Source organism: Euleptes europaea, chromosome 3, assembly GCF_029931775.1.
Source record: "Euleptes europaea isolate rEulEur1 chromosome 3, rEulEur1.hap1, whole genome shotgun sequence".
Lineage (NCBI taxonomy): Eukaryota > Metazoa > Chordata > Lepidosauria > Squamata > Sphaerodactylidae > Euleptes > Euleptes europaea.
Window position 1 is genome coordinate 12,930,612 of NC_079314.1, and position 20,596 is coordinate 12,951,207.

The 20,596-nt window shown below is 43.4% G+C and overlaps 1 protein-coding gene across 1 annotated transcript; it reads left to right on the forward strand.

Annotated features, from left to right (window-relative positions):
* The first annotated feature begins 6,929 nt into the window (after positions 1 to 6,929).
* On the forward strand, positions 6,930 to 13,251 carry LOC130474669 (probable G-protein coupled receptor 33). Its single transcript, XM_056846368.1, has 2 exons — positions 6,930 to 6,938; positions 12,187 to 13,251. The coding sequence occupies exons 1-2, from the start codon at positions 6,930 to 6,932 to the stop codon at positions 13,249 to 13,251; spliced, it is 1,074 nt and encodes a 357-aa protein (XP_056702346.1).
* The last annotated feature ends 7,345 nt before the right edge of the window (positions 13,252 to 20,596 follow it).

The window sequence follows — 20,596 nt, forward strand, 5'->3', positions numbered from 1 at the left end:
TAAACAGTTTGAACAGATGTCTACACAGATGGCACAGTTGACTTCTATGATGACAAATCTTGGTCAAGCATCCCAAGCTATTAATCAGAAGTTGGATGTGGTTACGGGAGACTTGAAAGAAGTAAAAACTCAAATGACTGTTATGAAGACAGATATGCAAGCAATGGATGCATCAATTAAGAAAGTGATGGATGAGCACAAGGATACAAAGAAAAAATTAACAAGCCAAGAAAAACAGATTGAAACAATACAAACTGATCAGATGGCGGCAAAAAATCAAATGGCAATGATGGAGATGAGAGTGAGAGAGACTAATCTTCGTGTACGCAACTTTCCAGATATGATGGGAGACAATAAAGAAACTGTATTACCAAATTTGGCCTACTTATTTCAGATAGATGAACAAGAACTAAAACAAGCCATTAACAGAATATACAGGATACCACTACCTGCTAGAATGAGAAGATCTAAGCCAAGAGATTTGATGATAGTGTTTTATGACACTAGAGTTAAAGACAAGATTATGAAGATCCACTATGAAAATCCAGTGTCAGCAGGAGATTCCTCTCTTATATTACTGAAGGATATTCCAAGGCATCTACTCTCACAGAGGAATAATTACAAAGACTTCGTGTCTACATTGAAAGCTAATGGTATCAAATACCGTTGGATCATGCCACAAGGATTGGCTTTCACCTACAAGGAAGTGAAAACGACAATTCTATCCCAAGCAGATGTGGGGAAATTTCTGAGAAAATATAAAATGGACCTTAAAGAATTACCTGGGGAGAAGGAGGAAGAAGAAGAGGAAGAAGAAGAGGTACAGGGTGCAGAAGGAGGTACCAAATTATAGACTTTCTATTTTGCTAAAAAATACTACACCATGGCAAAAGCAATTTCTTGGAATGTAAATGGACTGAATGAGAAAACTAAAAGGGCTAGAATCTTCAAATATTTACAGAAATATAAATACTCCCTAATTTGTCTACAAGAGACTCATATAGCTTTAAAGCATAAAAAATACTTGGAGAAACAGGTGCTTGGACAAGCATTTATCGCCTCAGCCAAAACTAAAACAAAGGGAGTGGTAATTTATGCCCACCCCAGTCTTTGCCCAGAATTAGTATATAAAGATAATGAAGGAAGAATTGTAATTATCAGAACTAAAATATTGGGACAAAGGACAATAGTGGTCGGAATTTATGCACCCAATGAAGGGAAAAAATCCTTCTATGAAAAACTACACGATTTGATAGCCCAACATGCAAAAGATCAAATCTTATTGATGGGCGACTTCAATGGAATTATTCTCCCATCTTTGGACAAAAAATCAAAAGCAAAAGACGTCAATGACGGATGCTTACCTAAAACTTTCTTCACCATGGCTTCAGAATTAGAATTACAAGACATTTGGAGAACAATGAACACAACGGCTAAAGAATACACCTTTTATTCAGCGAGACATGATTCACACTCCAGAATTGATATGATATGGGCCAGTAAATCAATCTTCACTCAGCTACGCAAAATCCATATCTTACCTAGAACTTTTTCTGATCACAATCCTGTTACTTTTGATTGGAACAATAAACAAGCATTTAGATGGCGAATGAATGATAAACTTCTAAAAGACAATAAGATACAAAAGGAATTACAGGCTTTAATGAAAGACTTCTTTGAAATTAATCTTAATGGGGAAACCTCTCTGAATACAGTTTGGGATGCATTTAAAGCTGTTTTGAGAGGTTTTATGATACAGAAACATTCGGCTTGGAAGAAGACTCAATTACAATTTACAAACAATATACTTTGGAATTTACAAAATTTGGAGCAGAAATTGGTAATGGTAACACAGGAAGAGGAGAAAAGAGAAATTCAAATAAAGATTTCTGCATCTAAACACCAATCAAATTTGGTAATAATGGAGGAAATGAATAAAAATTTGAAACTTGCTAAACAAAAATATTTTGAATATGCAAATAAACCAGGAAAATTTTTAGCAACACAGTTGAAGGATTCATTTCAAAAGAAGATTATAACAAAAATCCAAACTGTTAAAGGACCAGTCTATTCAACTTCAGAAATTCAAAAAGAATTTGTTTCATTTTATTCCAAGTTATATCAGAAAGAAAATACTCCAAAGCAGAAAATAGATAAATTCTTAAATTCAATACAGATGAAAGCTTTATCAACGACCCAGAGAGAATGTATTGAAGCTCCAGTTACAAGAGAAGAAATACAAGAAGCAATACTGAGACAAAAAACGGATAAAACACCTGGACCAGATGGAATTACTGCACTATTTTATAGAATGTTCAGTGACAATCTAGTTGGCTTTTTTGGTTTACTCTATAATGCAATTTTGGACGAGGGAATATCCCCGGAGACTTGGTCACATGCATTTATATCATTGATACCTAAAGAAGGAAGGGATCCAGAAAAAACATTTAATTACAGACCTATATCGCTGTTAAATGTGGATTACAAAATTTTTGCTTCGGTTTTGGCATGTAGGATAAAACAATTTATTAAGGATCTTATACACGAAGACCAAGCAGGCTTTATACCAGGTAGGCAAATAAAAGACAATGTAAGAATTTTACTAGACTCATTGGAATACTATGATCAGAACATCCAACAAACTGCGGCCTTTGTATTTTTAGATGCAGAAAAAGCCTTTGATATGGTCTCTTGGAATTTTTTAAAACAGATTTTGGGTAAATTGAATTTTGGAGATCGTTTTCAGAAAGGTATATCGGCTATCTATACCTCCCAACAGGCGAAAATTTTGGTTAATGAATCAATGTCAGATAATTGCCAAATCACGAAAGGAACTAGACAGGGATGTCCCCTGTCTCCACTTTTATTTTTGTTGGTGTTGGAACCGCTATGTGTGGAACTAAGAAGTATGGAGGACATCCGCGGATTAAGAATTAAAAAACATGAATTCAAGTTGAGAGCATTCGCGGATGACCTCCTGTTAATTTTGGAGAATCCAACACAGTCAATGAACATACTTCGGGAGACTTTGGACGATTTTGGGAAAATATCAGGCTTTAAAGTGAATCAAGAAAAAACAAAGATAATATTTAAAAATTTACCGGAAATACAGCAACAGGAATTTATATCATATACTGGTTGGGAGAAAGCCAACAAAGTTAAATACCTGGGAATCTGGATTACTGCAAAGAATAAAGATCTGATAATTAACAATTACCTCAAGCTATGGGGTAAGATTAAAACTGATATGATTATATGGTCAAATAAAAAATTGTCATTAATGGGACGTATTTCAACGATTCAAATGAATGTTCTACCAAGGATGCTCTTTTTATTCCAAAATTTGCCAATAATATCACATACTAAATACTTTGATACCTGGAGGAAAGACATTTCAAATTTCATCTAGCAAGGGAAAAAACCAAGGACTGCTTATAAATATTTAGTGGATCTAAAAACTAGAGGAGGTTTAGCACTACCTAACCTTCAACTTTACGCTGAAGCGGTAGCTTTAGTATGGATAAAAGACTGGATGGACTTGTCAAATACACGTTTGCTAGACTTGGAAGGTTATAATAACTTAAGCGGATGGCATGGCTACTTGTGGTATGATAAAATTAAATTACAAGCAACATTCCGTAATCATATAATCAGGTCCTCTTTATTTCGTATTTGGATGAGATATAAACATATTTTGGAACCAGAAACACCAATGTGGATATCGCCTCAAGAAATGTTAACATTGCGCCCACTTAGACCAGACAAATTTATCACCTATCAAGATTTAATTAAATGGGATGGAAAGAAATGCTCACTAAAAGACTTTCAACTTCTTAAGGACGATTTACAATGGCTTCAATACTATCAAATTAAATCAGTTTTTGTACAAGATGTCAAAAAAGGATTTTCTAAAGAAAAATCTTCCTTTCAAAGGATTCTATTAGATAATAATACAAAACTGATTTCTAAAATGTATAATCTCCTTTTAACATTATATTGTGAGCAGGACACGATCAAACCAACTATGATCGATTGGGCTCAAAATGTGGGACATGATATTGCCTTAAATAAATGGGAACGACTGTGGTCTAAAGATCTAAAAGGAATAAAAGCACAGTCAGTGCGAGAAAACATTTATAAAATGATGTATAGATGGTATTTAACACCTAAGAAGATTGCAAAGATTTACAAAACAATGTCCCCTATCTGTTGGAAATGTAACAAAGAAATTGGTTCCTTTTATCATATGTGGTGGACCTGTGATAAAGCTAAAGACTTTTGGGACATGATCTACAATGAATTGAGACTAATATTACAAAAAAATATACCCAAAACACCAGAAATGATGTTACTGAGGATGATTCCAGACGACTTATTAACACAAAGAACCTTCTTGATTTATGCCACAACAGCTGCGAGACTGCTTTATGCAGCAAAATGGAAAGGGATCGAAACTCCCGAGAAAAAAGACTGGATTGTTAAAATGTTTGAAGTGGCAGAAATGGCAAAACTCACAGCTATTTTAAATGAAGAAAGTGAGGCTCGGTTTTTGGGGGAATGGGAGGCGTGGATGCATTATTGTGAATATGAGTTAAAATTGGGAAAAATGGAAGAATATTTTCTAATCTGATCCAGAGGATTTCTTTGTCTTTTTTATAATGAATAAGTATAATTATATTTACTAACAGATTATGGTTTTCTTTTTGTTAAATGATATTGATAGAGCATCAAGATTAGATTAACTACGACGGGATGAATTTTTTATTAAGAGGCAGATGGAGGTGAGGGGGAAGTCACAGATTTTCCATTTTCTTTTTTTATTACTATATGTTATGGAATTATAACAACTTTAAGTTAGAATTGAAATTTTATATTGTTATAGATGTTGTTTATTGCAATGGAAAATTTATAGTATAAAACCTAATAAAATTTATACAAAAAAAAAAAGAGTGGTGGACTCTAATCTGGAGAGCCGGGTTTGATTCCCCACTCCTCCACATGAAGCCTGTGGATGACCTTGGGCTAGTCACAATTCTCTCCGAACGCTCTCAGTCCCACGACTCCCACCTACCTCACAATTTTTGTAATTTTTTAACCGTTTTTACAGTTTTATCAAGTTGGACAATATGATAAACTTACTTCTGGCTGGTCAACTAGACTGTATTAATAAACCTGACTTGACTTGACTACCTCACAAGGTGTCTGTTGTGGGGAGAGGAAGGGAAGGCTATTGTAAGCTGGTTTGATTTTCCTTAAAAGGTAGAGAAAATCAGCATATAAAAACTGTTGAAAGAAAATGACAGGCTAGTTTATCTTTAAAAAGGCCTTCTGTGCTTAAGGTAGCTTCAACTTATTAGTTTTACCATGGCCTAAACAATTATAAAAGAAATGTCCAGGATTTGCTTCTTTCACTAACAATTTGTTGAAGTTTTCAACTTTCAGTTTACTGTTGAGCATTTTACACTTTCCTTTGTGACTGGATTAACCAGCTGTATCCTCAAGCTGAAAATGTGCCACTGGAGTTCTGGTTCTGGCTCCATTTTACATAGTCCACCCCTTAGTTCCATATGATAATCCTGCTCAAACTGAATATCATGGTCACTTTATATTTGGCTGAAGAGCTGCTAACTTCTGATGTTGACAGTAGCCATGATTAAATTAATCACAATCCATTTATTTATAGCTTGTGTCTCCAGAAGATCCAGGTCCACGATCTACAGCAGTGGTTCCCAACAATCAGCACATGCCCTACAGGGGGGCAATTTGATTTTTAAGGGGGGCAATTCGAGAATGAGTTATTAACAGTGATTTTTTTGCATTTCTTACGGTTCTAGGGTCTTCATATACAGTATATATATATATATTGTGACATACACATTTTTAAAATTAAAATCAGAATGTATATGGCGGTCAGCTGGTGACAGTGGAGAGGGGGAAAGCCCGCTAAGAATTCTATGTCACGGGGGGGGGGGATTTTAGAGATGCTTAGGTGGGGCATGGCCAAAAAAAGGTTGGAAACCACTGATCTACAGGTAGTCTGGGGACCTTAGGGATTCCTACTTAGGGTTGCCAACTGTCAGGTAGTAGCAGGAGATCTCCTGCTAATTCAACTGATCTCCAGCCGATAGAGATCAGATCACCTGGAGAAAAATGGCCACTTTGGCAATTGAACTCTATGGCATTGAAGTCCCTCCCCTCTCCAAACCCCACCCTGCTCAGGCTTTGCCCCCCAAACCTCCCGCCGATGACAAAGAGGGACCTGCCAACCCTAGGCTGAAGTGAGTCTGTCAGAGTTCAATCTGGAAATCTTTGAGACCTAGCAAGGCTAAGGCAGCCTGTATCTGTCCCAATTATCCAGTAACAATGAGACAGAGTCAACTAGTTACCCAGGGCTGTGCATCTGTCTTGACAAGCTCAGGTTCAATAGTCTTGTCCCGGTGAGCTTCATGAGTAAATGAGTAAACTCCAAATCTTTTCTAAGATTTCCTGCAGGAATGGTAGGAGAATCATTACCCCGTTGTGAAAGACAAGTAAATTCCTAATCTCATGGAGTCTGGATATCTAACCAGTTGAGATTTTCTTGAGGCCACCCATCACAGCAGTTTTTTTTTTTAATTGTCTTTCAAGGGATTACCTTTTTGTGGTTTCAAAATTCTTGCCTGTAAGATTGCAGACTCTCTCTGTAATAAAATTCACAAGGCTCCATCACTGACAATATCATTTCTGAAGGCAAGGGAAGACCAGCTGTTTAAGACCAGCATTCAGAAAAGTGTGATGCAGAGTGGGTGAGAACCTGTGGTGTGAGAATTCAGATGCCACAAATATAGATGTGTGTCCCTATTTTCATCTGTGCAATGGGGAACAGTGAGGGGCTTTCCTGAGATAGTTCATTTCATTTGAAGGTGCGGGAAAAAACCCAACATGTCATCATGAGGAAGGTAAGGACTTTCAAGAATTAGATTAAAAATAGATGAGATTATGAAAAAAGTGGAGAGGGACCAAAGATTAGAGGGTAAACTGAATGTAGTCACTGTAAAGTATATAGTTAAACTTTAGAGACTTACAAACAAGCCTGCAGTCTCTGAAGTCCACAGAGGCAGGGATCTGACTCAGCCAGCAGGTAAGTAAGGGTGAATGGAGGAGGGGAGGGAAAGAAAAGGAAAAAAATGGTGGGGGGCCAAAGCAGCCACGAATAATGTTGAAAAAAATTCGGCATTATTCGGGATCTGCTTTTTCAGGTCCCCTTTATTGCTGCCATTTTTTTACCGGTTAAAAAAAGCCCCCCATATACTGAAAAGGTATTTTTCAGGTTTTTCCCGGTTCAGGTTTACCAAATGCAGACCCCTAAGAGATACTCTCTTTCCTGGTTCTAAAGCCAGGTTAGTTGTACAATTTTTTGGCCCATAGCATTGAATGGGTTCTTTTCAGGAGACAAAAGATTACGACAGAGGATAAAGCAATACTTGAGTAAAGCAATCAAAAGAAAACTAGAACTGACCAAACAGCACCAGGATGGGCAGGTTTTGTTTGAATTACAGTTCAGGATTACAGAAGCTGAAGATATTAAAGTGAGTCATGTCACGGGGCACTTAACTTCCGAATTGTGTAAATGGTCAGCGATCGCCTATCCTATAAAAGACAATACAGGGACAGGCATCTTTGTCTTCTTGCCTGGCATGGCTTGACTGCTGTCAGCACGCCCTGATTTCTCCCAACAAGGCTTCCTTGGAAGCAGCTGCTGTGGTTGTCGTCCCGGCATGCTCTGCTGTGTTCACCACTGCACAGTTCCCCATGAGACACAAAGCATGGCAGTTGCTCCCCATGTTTGATGTATGCCTTGTGGGACTTCCTCATGGCGTTACTCTGGCAGCACATCCATTCAGGCTGGGAGGGAAGGTGTGCAGATGAAAGAGGGGCTGGCAACAGTGAGTCTCCGGTTGCTGCTAGCTCTGTCCTGGTGAGTCCTCCTCCATCGGGGGACATAACAGGGGCTGGGGCTGGGATACTTTTAGGGTTGCCAGCTCCACACTGGGAAATACCTGGAGATTTTTTTTGGGGGGGGGGGTGGAGCCTGAGGAGGGCAGGGTTGGGTGAGGGGAGGGACTTCAATGGGGTATAATGCCATAGAGTTCATGTTCCAAAGAGGCCATTTTATCCAGGGGAGCTGATCCCTGTCTCCTGGAGATCAGTTGTAATAGAGGAGATCTCCAGTCACCACCTGGAGGTTGGCAGCCCTAGATACTTTCTAGGGCTGTTGTAGCATCAAAGTCCACCCACCCACCCACACACACACACAAAATGGCTTTGCTACAGAAATCAAGGTTCAGAAGGCTCGGCAATACTGCTGTGTTTACCTTGCGATCTCCAAACTGACTACCGAGATCTTAGTGGACATTCTTTTCTTACAGCTACAGGTGTTTTCCCCCCCTATTCTTTTGGGGATTTTTAAATCCCCAGATGTATTACATTTGGATTTCAGATTATTCTGCACTTTTAGGACCTCCTTTAGGTTTGTTGAGAAATTCCCCTTATTTGTCCCTAACTCCATTTTGCAGATCTATTAATCCACATTCCATGGCCTGGTTTGTAATTAAATATATTACAGAGGAACATGAAATATGAGCAGAAGCATTAGGAAAAGTGTCCAGGTGGGAAGCAAGACTTCTCTTTTTTCCTGTCCAAGCTCCTGAACCTTGAATAAGCTTTATGGTAGAAGTTCAGCTGGTGAAGCATTCTTCATAATGACAACAGTTCCATCTCTCGGAATATGAAGCCTAAAGGTATCGCAAAGGCCAGTAAGGGATTTGATGGAAAGTGCCGGAAATGTCAAAGCATAGATGCAACATTCTATCACATGTGGTGGTTCTGCAAAAAAAGCAAGAAAATATTGGAAAACGATACATTATGAAATGCAAAGAATATTGAAAATCAAATTTGTGTTAGATCTAAAAATTATGTTGTTACATATTTTGCCAGACAATATGCCAAATATATATATAATGGGTTATTTAAGTATGGGGTGACAGTGGCAAGAGTAGCCTATGCAAGAAAGTGGAAAGCAGAAGATTGCTCAGATGTAATTAAATGGACAAATAAAGTAGCAGGATATGCAACTATGGCTCTGTTAATGTCTTCAGTGAATAATAGATCAACCTCTGATGTTTTTATGAAAAATTGAAAGTATTTCTTGAGTGTATAGTTAACTCCAGAGCCAGCATGCAGGAAAGCAGGCTCCGCTGTTAAAAGATAGCAAGCCTGCCTTACCCGAACAATTGCCCCTTTGCAGTCATTTTAACACCTCCCTCTCCCTGTAATTAGATAGGGACAGATAGATTGAACTTCCTGTGGTTATCGTGGGTGGAAAGGCTGGCCAGAAAGGGCTCTGCAAGTTTGCTTCCGGCTGAGCACTGTGAGATCTGTCTGACCCAACGGGGGCTTCTCAGGATTCCTGAGCCTCCTCCGAGTTATATCAGACACCAGTAGCCCAAGATCTGTTCCAGGAAGGGCTCTGCGGACAGCTCCAGGGATTCTGCAAACCTTCCACAGGTGTCGAAGGGCAACTACCGTTTGGTAGCTGAAGTGCCAGTCTAACAACAGTCTGCAAACGGTAGGATTTTTACCTGAAATTATTATCTGTGCAGAAATGTTCATTGCATTGTCTTGTCAGTTTTTATGGCTTTATTTGGCTGCTTAGGACCTAGTATTTTCAGGTTAATAGCACAGCCACGGCAGGGGCACATCATGGCATCGCAACTAGAGTTGCCAACTCCAGGTTGGGAAGTCCTGGAGATTTTGGAGGTGGAGTCTGGGGCAGTTGGGGTTTGGGGAGGGGGAAGGACCTTAGCGCAGGGGTGTCGATAGAGTTGCCAACTTCCAGGTACTAGTTGGAGATCTCCTGCTATTACAACTGATCTCCAGGCGATAGAGATCAGTTCACCTGGAGAAAATGGCCGCTTTGGCAATTGGACTCTATGGCATTGAAGTCCCTCCCCTCCCCAAACCCCGCCCTCACCAGGCTCCACCTCAAAAGCCTCCTGCCGGTGGCGAAGAGGGACCTGGCAACGCTAGGTGTCAAACTCAATTGTCACAAGGGTTGGCTATGACATAAATGCCACTTGGTCCGGTCGGGTCATGCTTCGCCGGCCCAGATTGAGAGTGGGTGGGGTGGGGTTGCTGCCTCAGAGGTCAGATAAGAATTCTCAAGGGGGCAGATCGGGCCCACGGGCCTTATGTTTGACACCCCTACTTTAGCGGTTATAATGCCATAGAGTCCACCCTCCAAAGCAGCCCTTCTCCAGGGGGACGAGTCTCTGTTGTCTAGAGATCAGTTGTAATTCTAGGAGATCTCCAGGCAACCTTGTTTCCCAGCATGTCACTCATTGCTTCTGAAGTCCACGAAAGCTTGCACTGGAATAAAATGTTGTGCATCTTTAAGGTGCCACAAGACTCCTGTTGAAATTAACTAAACACTTTTTTTTTCCATTTGGAAAAAAAATCAGATCTCCTCTGATCTCAGTATGCATGCCCTTATCTTCTTGCTGTCTGCATTTCTTGTATAGGCAGGGCAGGGCAGGGAAGAGGAGGATACAAAATCTTTGAAAATCTGTGAGTAAAATAAGTTTTATGAAAAAGAGAATGGTTGCATCTGCACCATATTGTTTATTCTAGGCCTACATGGACTTTGCCATTCTATATTGCCATTCTCAGCTATTCGCTACCCTGTTGTTTTTCTCTGCTTTTTCATGTGTTTTATCACCACATTGTCTCTCTTCCTCTCCTCTGCCGCCAACCCTCAGATTAGATAGTTGTATAATCCCAGAAGCACCACTCCTTCCTGTGCTTCTAAGGCAGGGGTCCCCAACAGGGTGCCCATGGGTGCCATGGAGCCCACCAACACCTTACCTGGTGCCCACCAAGTTGTTTTAGACAATGGGTGGGGTAAGGTGGAACTCCTTCTGAGCAGGTCTTCTGATTGGACATTAGAGATCTGATTGGTTGTACCGCTTAAAATGATATTGTTTAAGTGACAGCTGCTGTTGCAGGGTTGCTCTTATTCAGCCAGTGTGGTGTAGTGGTTAAGAGCAGTGGACTCTAATCTGGAGAACCGGGTTCGATTCCCCACACCTCCACATGAAGCCAGTTGGGTGACCCTGGGCTAGTCACAGCTCTCTCAGATCTCTGTCAGCCCCACCTACCTCACAAGGTGTCTGTTGTGGGGAGAGGAAGGGAAGGTGACTGTAAGCCGGTTTGAGACCCCTTTCAGTAGAGAAAATCGGGGTATTAAAACCAGCTCTTCTTCTTATCCTCTCTACACTTTCCCAGGAATTTTTTGCTCCTCTTGCACCCTACACAGGGGCTTCTTCAGTGTGTGTGTGTGGGGGCTCCACTTCCCACAATGGCCATTTTATTGTTGGCACTACCTCCTGTAGCATCTATTTTATGGTTGTGCTCACCACCATCTCTAGGGTTGCCAAGTGCCAGGTGGTGGCGGGCAAACCCCCGCCAATCCACCTGGCTTCCGGGCAATGCGTGCACGCGTGCCTGCCCGCCACGCCATGTCACTTCCGGTTTACACCCTGAAGCACCGCATCGCAAGGGACTGTTTACCACTCAAACTCCCAGGGCCCCTTGCGATGCGGCACTTCCAGGTGTAAACGAATTGCAAGGGGTCTTTTACCACTCAAACTGGGAGTATGAGTGGTAAATGGACCCTTGCGATGCGTTTACACCCAGAAGTGCCGTATCGCAACAGGCCTTTTACCACTCAGACTCCTCTTTTACAGTAAGAGTTGTTCGACAGTGGAATCAGCTACCTAGGGAGGTGGTGCGCTCCCCGTCACTGGCAGTCTTCAAGCAGCGGCTGGACAAACACTTGTCAGGGATGCTCTGGGCTGATCCTGCATTAAGCAGGAGGTTGAACCGGATGACCTGTATGGCCCCTTCCAACTCTTATGATTCTATGATTCTAGAATAAGTTGAAATAGGCTCATTCCCATATAATTGTTGCCTCAGGATTAATTAGCCAATTAATTGGGATAGGGAGTAGCTGTAGCACACCCTCTCTCTTTACGTGGCCTGAGGATTCTCGTGTTATTCTAGTGGTATGGAAGATCAAAACTTTAGCAGATCCCATGCCTTGAAATAGCATAAGCACTTGTCTTAACTCTCTCTCTCATCTTCCTCTAGAACCTTATGGAGAAAACCAGCATCACTGTCCCCTCAGAGAAGAATGCTTCAACCACAGTCATAAGCACCAGTCATTCCCCAGTGGACATAAGTCCCATGAACCTGATCATTGCCATCTTTATGTTAGTGTCCTTCCTTGTGGGGATATTGGTCAACGGGCTTTTCTTATGGGTGCTGGGGATTAAGATGAAGAAAACAGTGAATACCCTCTGGTTCCTCCACCTGATTCTCACCTATGTAACCTCTTCTTCCTACTTACCTTTCCTGGCTGTCCATGTCCTCCTTGGCTTCCACTGGGTCTTTGGCATAGCGATGTGCAAAGTTATCAACTCTGTCGGTTCACTGGGGATGTTCACCACAGTCTTCCTCCTCTCCATCATCAGCCTGGACCGCTACCTCCTTGTCCGCCACCCTATCTGGTCCCAGTATAACCGCACTATTTCCCGGGCACGGAGACTGATCGCAGGAGTGTGGCTCACTTCTCTCGTCCTGAGTGTTCCCTACCTGGCATTCCGGGAGACTCGAGTGCTAGAGGATGGCAGAATTGAATGTGCCAACAATTATGCCATCTCCAGTGACGGGGATGGTCCCAGAATAGAAGCCCTGAAGCATCGCATTCACTGGACTCTCTTTTTGGTTCGGTTCCTGCTGGCCTTTGTGATTCCCTTCTGCATCATCATGGGCTGCTACTGTGGACTGGGATGGGAAATGAAGAAGAAAAGGCTGGCGAGGAACGGAAAGCCCTTCAAAGTCTTGGTGGTTGCCGTGACCTCCTTCTTCATTTGCTGGGTACCCTATCATCTCTACCATGCTTCGTTGCTGTTCAAGGAAACACCTGATGGATTACGACTGTATCTGCGAGCAATTTTTATCATCGTCATGTGTTTGAATTTCTGCGTCACCCCCATCCTCTATCTCTTTGTTGGGGAGAAATTCCAGGACGTCTGCAAGACGTCCGTTCATGCTTTGCTGAAGAAAGCTTTTGTGGATACCTCCATCCTAACTGAGGATGATGCCAGTGATAATGATGAAGGCCACCCAAACAACAACCAAAGCTACTTGTAGATAAAGTTTACTTCAGGAGCGGAATCCTACATCCTATAAAGATGAGAGCTAGCATGGTGTCATGAAGCCTGTTGGGTGACCTTGGGCCAGCCACAGTTCTCTCTGAATTCTCTCAGCCCCACCTACCTCAGAAGGTGTCTGTTGTGGGGAGAGGAAGGGAAGGTGATTGTTAGCTGCTTTGAGACTCCTTAAAGGTAGAGAAAAGCAGGGTATAAAAACCAACTCCTCCTCCTCCTCCAACTCCTCCTCTTCTTCTTCTTCTTCTTCCTCCCCCTCCCCCAGTACGGACTCATATGCCCTGACCTGGATGGCCCAGGCTAACCCAATCTTGGCAGATATCAAGATGTCAAGCTAAGCAGGGTCAGCCCTGGTTAGTACTTGGACGGGAGACCACCAACAAATTCCAGTGAAGAGGCAGACAGTGGTAAACCACCTCTGTCTCTTGCCTTTAAAACCTGGCTGCAGCTTTCCACCATGAACTCATATGGAACCACATGACTAATTGTTCAGGCTCCAATAATCTCCATGCAAGCAGAATCCAGTTTGAAACAGGTCAATTTCCCCTTTAGGCATTAGAAAGGCATTACATCAGGGGTGGGGAACCTTTTTCCCGGCAAAGGCTATTTGCATATTTATAACATCATTTGGGGGCCATACCGGGCGTAGATCTCCCGGCGGCGGGGGGGAGAGGCTAGGGTTGCCAGATCTCCAGCCACCACCTGGAGGTTGGCAACCCTAGGAGAGGCTATTCAGAGAAGGAAGGAAGGGGGGAGGGAAAGAAGGTAGGAAAGGAAGGAAGGAAAGAGAGGGAGGGAGGGAAAGAAAGAGAGAGAGAGGTTCCCGGCTCCCCCCCACACACACACACATACGCCCCCGGTCGCACAAGCCCCACCCTAGCAGGGGTCTGGCAACCCTATAGGTCCAGAGCACAGGGTTGCCAGGTCCCTCTTCGCCACCGGCGGGAGGTTTTTGGGGTGGAACCTGAGGAGGGCAAGGTTTGGGGAGGGGAGGGACTTCAATGCCATAGAGTTCAATTGCCAAAGCGGCCATTTTTCTCCAGGTGATCTGATCTCTATCGGCTGGAGATCAGTTGTATTAGCAGATCTCCTGCTACTACCTGGCAGTTGGCAACCCTGCCAGAGAAGGCGGTAAATTCAACCAGTAAGCTTCGTGGTACAGTGAAGATTTGAACTCTGGTCTCCCCAGTCCTAGGCCAAAACATGCTAAAGTCTGTGCTATACTGGCTACAAAACTGCAAATCTCACCTCAAATTAGCCATGGCTGGTCAAGCTAGCCATTAAGATGGCTTTGTTGAATCTGCCGGCCACCCCTTGCCAGTGATCAAGATTGCTGCACACACAGCAGAGGCAACCACAGAGAAGGCCTGCTCAGTCGGGCTGCCAAAATCATGGAACATCTTCCTCAAGGGTATTTGCCCCCCCTTCCATCACTGCCTTCTGCCAGTGGATGAAGACTTTGCTTTGTCTGGTGTTCCCTCCATGATACCTCCTTCTAGCCTCACGTTTGAAGCGATTTTCTCCTTTATCTATGTAGTTTTAGATTTCCGCAGGGTTTGCTTTTAGTTTTTTTTATTATGCTATCAGCCAACTTGGTGGCTCTGAGCGGAAAGATGAGATACAAATGTTGTAAATAAATTAACAGCTTCCACGAGGCTGGTTTTAATTTGCCTGCATTTTCACTGTTAATAAATTCCACCCAATGCAACTCCTTGGAGCCTGGTAAAACGTACATTCATGTAAGACATTTCACTCATTTGACATTTGCCTTTTGAATTACTTTCTGTTCGAGAAATCATGATTTTATTTTCTATGGATAATGGTCTACCAAAGGTTTGCACAAATAAATTGTAACTTAGAAAAGACCATTTTGGCTTGTTTGTATAGGCTAAAACTCTTTGCAGTCATGCTGTGCAAATGGTATTTATAAAAAAAAGTTTGCAGACAAAGCCAAAAATGGTTGTCAAATACCTGAATGCAAAATCAGTCTTCATCTTGGATAGAGTGAAAAAGAGAAGCTGGTCCTGAGGGGATTGAAAACTCAGGGGTATGCATGAATATAGCAGGAATGGTACAGAACAAAGCAACCGCCTTTCAGACATTTGCAAACAACCCACCTCCCTCCAAATCTCCCATTTGCAGGCAGGCCCTTTGAGAGGGGGGTTTATCAGGTGCATTGCACCGGGGCCCATGGACCCAGCGAGGGCCCAGAGGAGGCCCAAAGGGACCCCAAGGGTTTGAGAGTTTCCTGGAGGCCCATAAAAAGTTTGCATATGAAGACTAGTGTTTATACCTTATGTTGACCTACGTAGCATATTCTTTACATTGTTGTTACATTGTGTTCTCAAGGTCTTCCACTAGAAGCAGCATGCATAGGGTTGCCAGCTGCCAGGTAGTAGCAGGAGATCTCCTGTTAATTCAACTGATCTCCAGCCGATAGTGATCAGCTCCCCTGGAGAAAAATGGCCACTTTGGCAATTGAACTCTATGGCATTGAAGTCCCTCCCCTCCCGAAACCTCGCCCTCCTCAGGCTCCACCCCAAAAATCTCCCACCAGTGGCAAAGAGGGACCTGGCAACCCTAAGCATGTACCAGTTAGAAGATCACGTGACTCTAGGGTTGCCAATCTCCAGGTGGTGATTGGAGATCTCCTGCTATTACAACTGATCTCCAGGTAACTATTGGGTGGTTGATATCGCAGAGTTTGCCCCATCATGGAAGCATGATATTGAGTGCAGTAAAAATCAATCCTCCCAAGAAGTAAATTGCAAAAAGTAAAAGTTACATTTATTTAAGTATATTTGGTTCACATTCTTGTTGCTGTTGATGAAAGAAATAGACTAATCTAAAGAATACATTTCCGTATACAAGTAGCTAGCTAATCCAGCATCACATGAGTGCAAGTATGATATATTGTTTCCACAGGAGAGACCTGTAGAAACGTCTGCCTCCATACAGGTCCATGTGGAAAGAGAGAAAGAGAGACAGTGGCTACTGAGAGAGAAGGAGGAGGGGTCAGAGGGCAGCTCCCAGGTTCAGACAAAGAGGAGCATCCCACTCAAGAGATAATGCCTATGCACTTAGAGTAAATTAGTGCCCCCAATGTCCAGGTATGCTGAGTCGTTTTCACTCCATCAGTAACAGAGATCAGTTCCCCTGGAGAAAATGAATGGCTGCTTTGGATAGTGGACTCTATGGCATTGAGGTCCCTCCCCTGCCAAAACCCCTCCCTCCTCAGGCTCCTTCCCCCAAATCTCCAAGTAGTTCCCAATCCAGAGCTGGCCATCCTAATGATGACGATTTTTTCGACAAATATGCAGCATTTACCTTCAGTACATAAGGCAAATTTTGGAAATGCACAGTTAAAACCATTGGATCTGTGGAAAATATTAACAGAATACAGACTTGGTGACCTGTTTCCAAATGGGTGTGTCAGATTACGATTTTTTTTTTAACAATTCCAGTAACAGCATCTTTTGCAAGGAGATCATTTCGCAAACTCAAGCTGATTAAGAATGTTTTAAGGTCTACAATGTCTCAAGAATGTCTTGTGGATTTGGCCAGGCTGAGAATTGAATGAAATATTGCCAGAACAATTACTTTTGATTCTGTCATTAGACATTTTTCACAAAAAAGGCAAGGCAAGCTCCTTTTTAAATAAATAAAAAGCCTATTTTGTTTCACTTTTCATTCATAATTCTTTCACCTCCTACACATTGCCAAATTGTAGTATAAATAAAAGGCTGCTAAAATGTGGGTTTTTTTCCCTCCTGATCTGCATTGTAGCATATGTGTGTGTCGCCGACTTATGGCGACCCCTTTTTGGGGTTTTCATGGCAGGAGACTAACAGAGGTGGTTTGCCAGTGCCTTCCTCCACACAGCAACCCTGGTATTCCTTGGTGGTCTCCCATCCGAATACTAACCAGGGCTGACCCTGCTTAGCTTCTGAGATCTGACGAGATCAGGCTAGCCTGGGCCATCCAGGTCAGGGCATTGTAGCATATAAAGATGTCCAAATGTGCATTCTTCTCTCTGATCTATCTTTTCACTTTTTATTATGTAGGAGGAAGTATGGGGCAGAAGTCCTCAAATGCAGAAAATCAGGGAAGCGCTCCATTCCACCCCTCTCTCAACTTCTATACCTTTTCCGACCTTATGGTTAAAACCATTGTGGATAAAAAAGATGGCTAATGGAGAAGGAAAGGGGCCCTGAAATTCCTCTCAAAGGCCCTGTTTACAGGACAAACACCTGACATGATTTCATAGTGATTACTTATTCTAGTTAGCAGGGGTCCCTAATGTGGTGGCCATGGGCACCGTGGCACCTTCTGACATAGCGGCCATTTTATGGTTGTGCACAACACCGTGTCAGAATTTCTAAGGTGCCCACAGGCACAAAAAGGTTGGCGACCCCTGCTTTAGTGACACATTGAAACCACCTTGGGAATTAATGTTCAGTATTGCTGAAAAGTGTGATTAACAGTCATTCAATATCTGTTCATGTATTTGCGCGGTTGCTGTCTTCATCCACATGTGGAATGGAACTGTGAGTGCAGAATCAACAGGGCAATATTATTCCTATTTAATCTCAGATAAAAGTGCATGAATTTGGATGACGTGCCATTGGGGCCCTTCTGTATATTTCTTTTCACTCCAGATGTTGGTTTACTTTACTCCGGAAGAACACAGCTGTATGCCACGCTTTCCATGGGTTGCAGGTTGACGTAAACCCCGCTGTATCGGCCAGCAGGATCCTGGAGGACACAGCTGCGTGCAATGCCATCCCTGGGCATCATGTTGCTGTAGATCTCACTGGTGTCATCGGCTGCCTGTTGGCCATGTGAATCGGATAAAACTTTCCTCCGCTTCCAAAGCCTAAAAGTAAATTTCATCAGAATACAGTGATTAGCTGGATCAGGGGTCCCCAATGCAGTGCCCGTGGATGCCATGGCACCCGCCAACCCCTTTTCCGATGCCCACCAAGTATTTTTAGGAAGTGGGTGGGGTCGGGTTACCAACCTCCAGGTAGTAGCTGGAGATCTCCTGCAATTACAATTGATCTCCAGCTGATAGAGATCAGTTCACCTGGAGAAAATGGCTGTTTTGGCAACTGTACTCTGTGGCATTGAAATCCCTCCCCTCCCAAACCCTGCCCTCCTCAGGCTCTGCCGCAAAAACCTCCTGCCAGTAGCAAAGAGAGACCTGGCAACCTTAGGGTGGGGCCAGGTAGGGCTTTTGCCCTGCAGGGCTTCCAATCTGCCATTGCAGATCTGATTGGCTGTGCAGCTGTTTTAGAAGTTGCTTTGGTGACTGCTCCCACCGCAGCACATGGATCTACGCTGTGTCACTGGAGGTAAGTTGTGGCACCAATTTTGTGGCTGGCTCCACTTGTTGCCAGCTCCCCTTTCATCTGCACACCCTCCCTCCCAGCCTGAATGGATGTACTGCCGGAGTGACACCGTGAGCAAGTCCCACAAGGCACACACCAAACAGTGCGAGTGCCATGTTTCGTGTCTCACAGGGAGCAGTGCAGCGGTGAACACAGCAGAGGATCCTGGGATGACGACCACAGCAACTGCTTCCAAGGAAGCCTCTCTGGGTGAAATCAGGTTGTGCTAGGGTTGCCAGCTCCAGGTTGTGAAATATCGGGAGATTTTGGGGGTGGAGCCTGAGGAGGGCTGGGTATAGAAAGGGGAGGGACTTCAGTGGCATAGAGTCCAATTGCCAAAACGGTCATCTTCTCCAGGGGAACGGATCTCTGTTGCCTGGAGATCAGTTGTATAGCAGGAGATCTCCTGCCACCACCTGGCAATCAAGCCACAGGAAGCAAGAAGACAAAGATGCCTGTCCCTGTATTGCCTTGTACATGATATGAAATCACTGACCATTAACACAATTTGGACATTAAACGCCCCGTGACAGTCTGGAGCCTCCGACTCAAAGCTTCCCATTGTCCCCAAAGCTCCTGCCCAATACATGACACACCTTAATATCTCCAGCGTTTGTAATCCTGAACTCTAATTCAAACAAAAACTGCCCTTCCTTGTGCCGTTTAGTCAGTTCTAGTTTTCTCTCGATTACTTTACTCAAGTATTTCTTTATCCTCTGTCGTAATCTTTTGTTTCCTGAAAAGGACCCATTTTATGCTATGGGCCACAAACTGTATAACTAACCTGGCTTTAGAGCCAGGGAAGAGAGTCTCTCCGATCCTGGATACCAGGTGAACTGCAGCAGACTCCCAACGCACAATGGATCCCTCCTTCTTCCATCTGATTTCTTCCCAGAATAGGACAGGTAATCTTTGCTCTCCCCCTGATCTATCCCCCAGTTTTCCAAACCACTATTCCCCATTTTCCACCCCTTTAGCTCAAAGATTAACTCCTGCTCCAGACTGGAGGTGAGAAGGGGAAGGGAAGGTGATTGTAAGCCGGTTTGATTCTGCCTTAAGTGATAGAGAAAGTTGGCGTATAAAAACCAGCTCTTCTTCTTCTGAATATTTGTAAGATGTTGCTCTATTAATGGGGTTAAAGAATGTGTGCCACCACCAACACACGCAGACACACTATTATACCAAATCCCTCAATGAATATATAACTTTTAAATCAGTTCTTTGCCATCCTTTTCCTACTGAAGAAGTGCTACTCACAGCCACCCTTTTAGGTAAAACATCTTGGTTTGCTGTGCCCTGCGCAAATGGGCAAGCTGATTCCCCATGTTAAGCTGAATGTATGATCACGTGTTTGTGAGCCTATGGTAACACGCTTCCTGCAACAGCAATTTTATGGCCGCCGTTTTGTTACTGCACCCACCATGCCATGTCATAATTCTAAATGTGCCCACAGGCTCAAAAAGGTTGGGGATCCCTGAGCTAGATGGTGTCGGGCATAGGGTTGCCAACCTCCAGGTACTAGTTGGAGATCTCCTGCTATTATAACTGATCTCCAGCTGATAGAGATCAGTTTTGTTCCCACAGGCTCAAAAAGGTTGGGGATCCCTGAGCTAGATGGTGTCGGGCATAGGGTTGCCAACCTCCAGGTACTAGTAGGAGATCTCCTGCTATTATAACTGATCTCCAGCTGATAGAGATCAGTTCACCTGGAGAAAATAGCTGCTTTGGCAATTGGATTCTATGGCATTGAAGTCCCTCCCTTCCCCAAACCTCGCCCTCCTCAGGCTCCGTCCCAAAAACCTCCCGTCGGTGGTGAAGAGGGACCTGGCAACCCTAGTCAGGCAGGAACTGCTTGGAACTGGGCTGGGGAGTAAATGGCAGGCACAGAAAACAGAGGGGAGAAACAACTCACTGGATCAGGCACATTCCTAGCAAGAA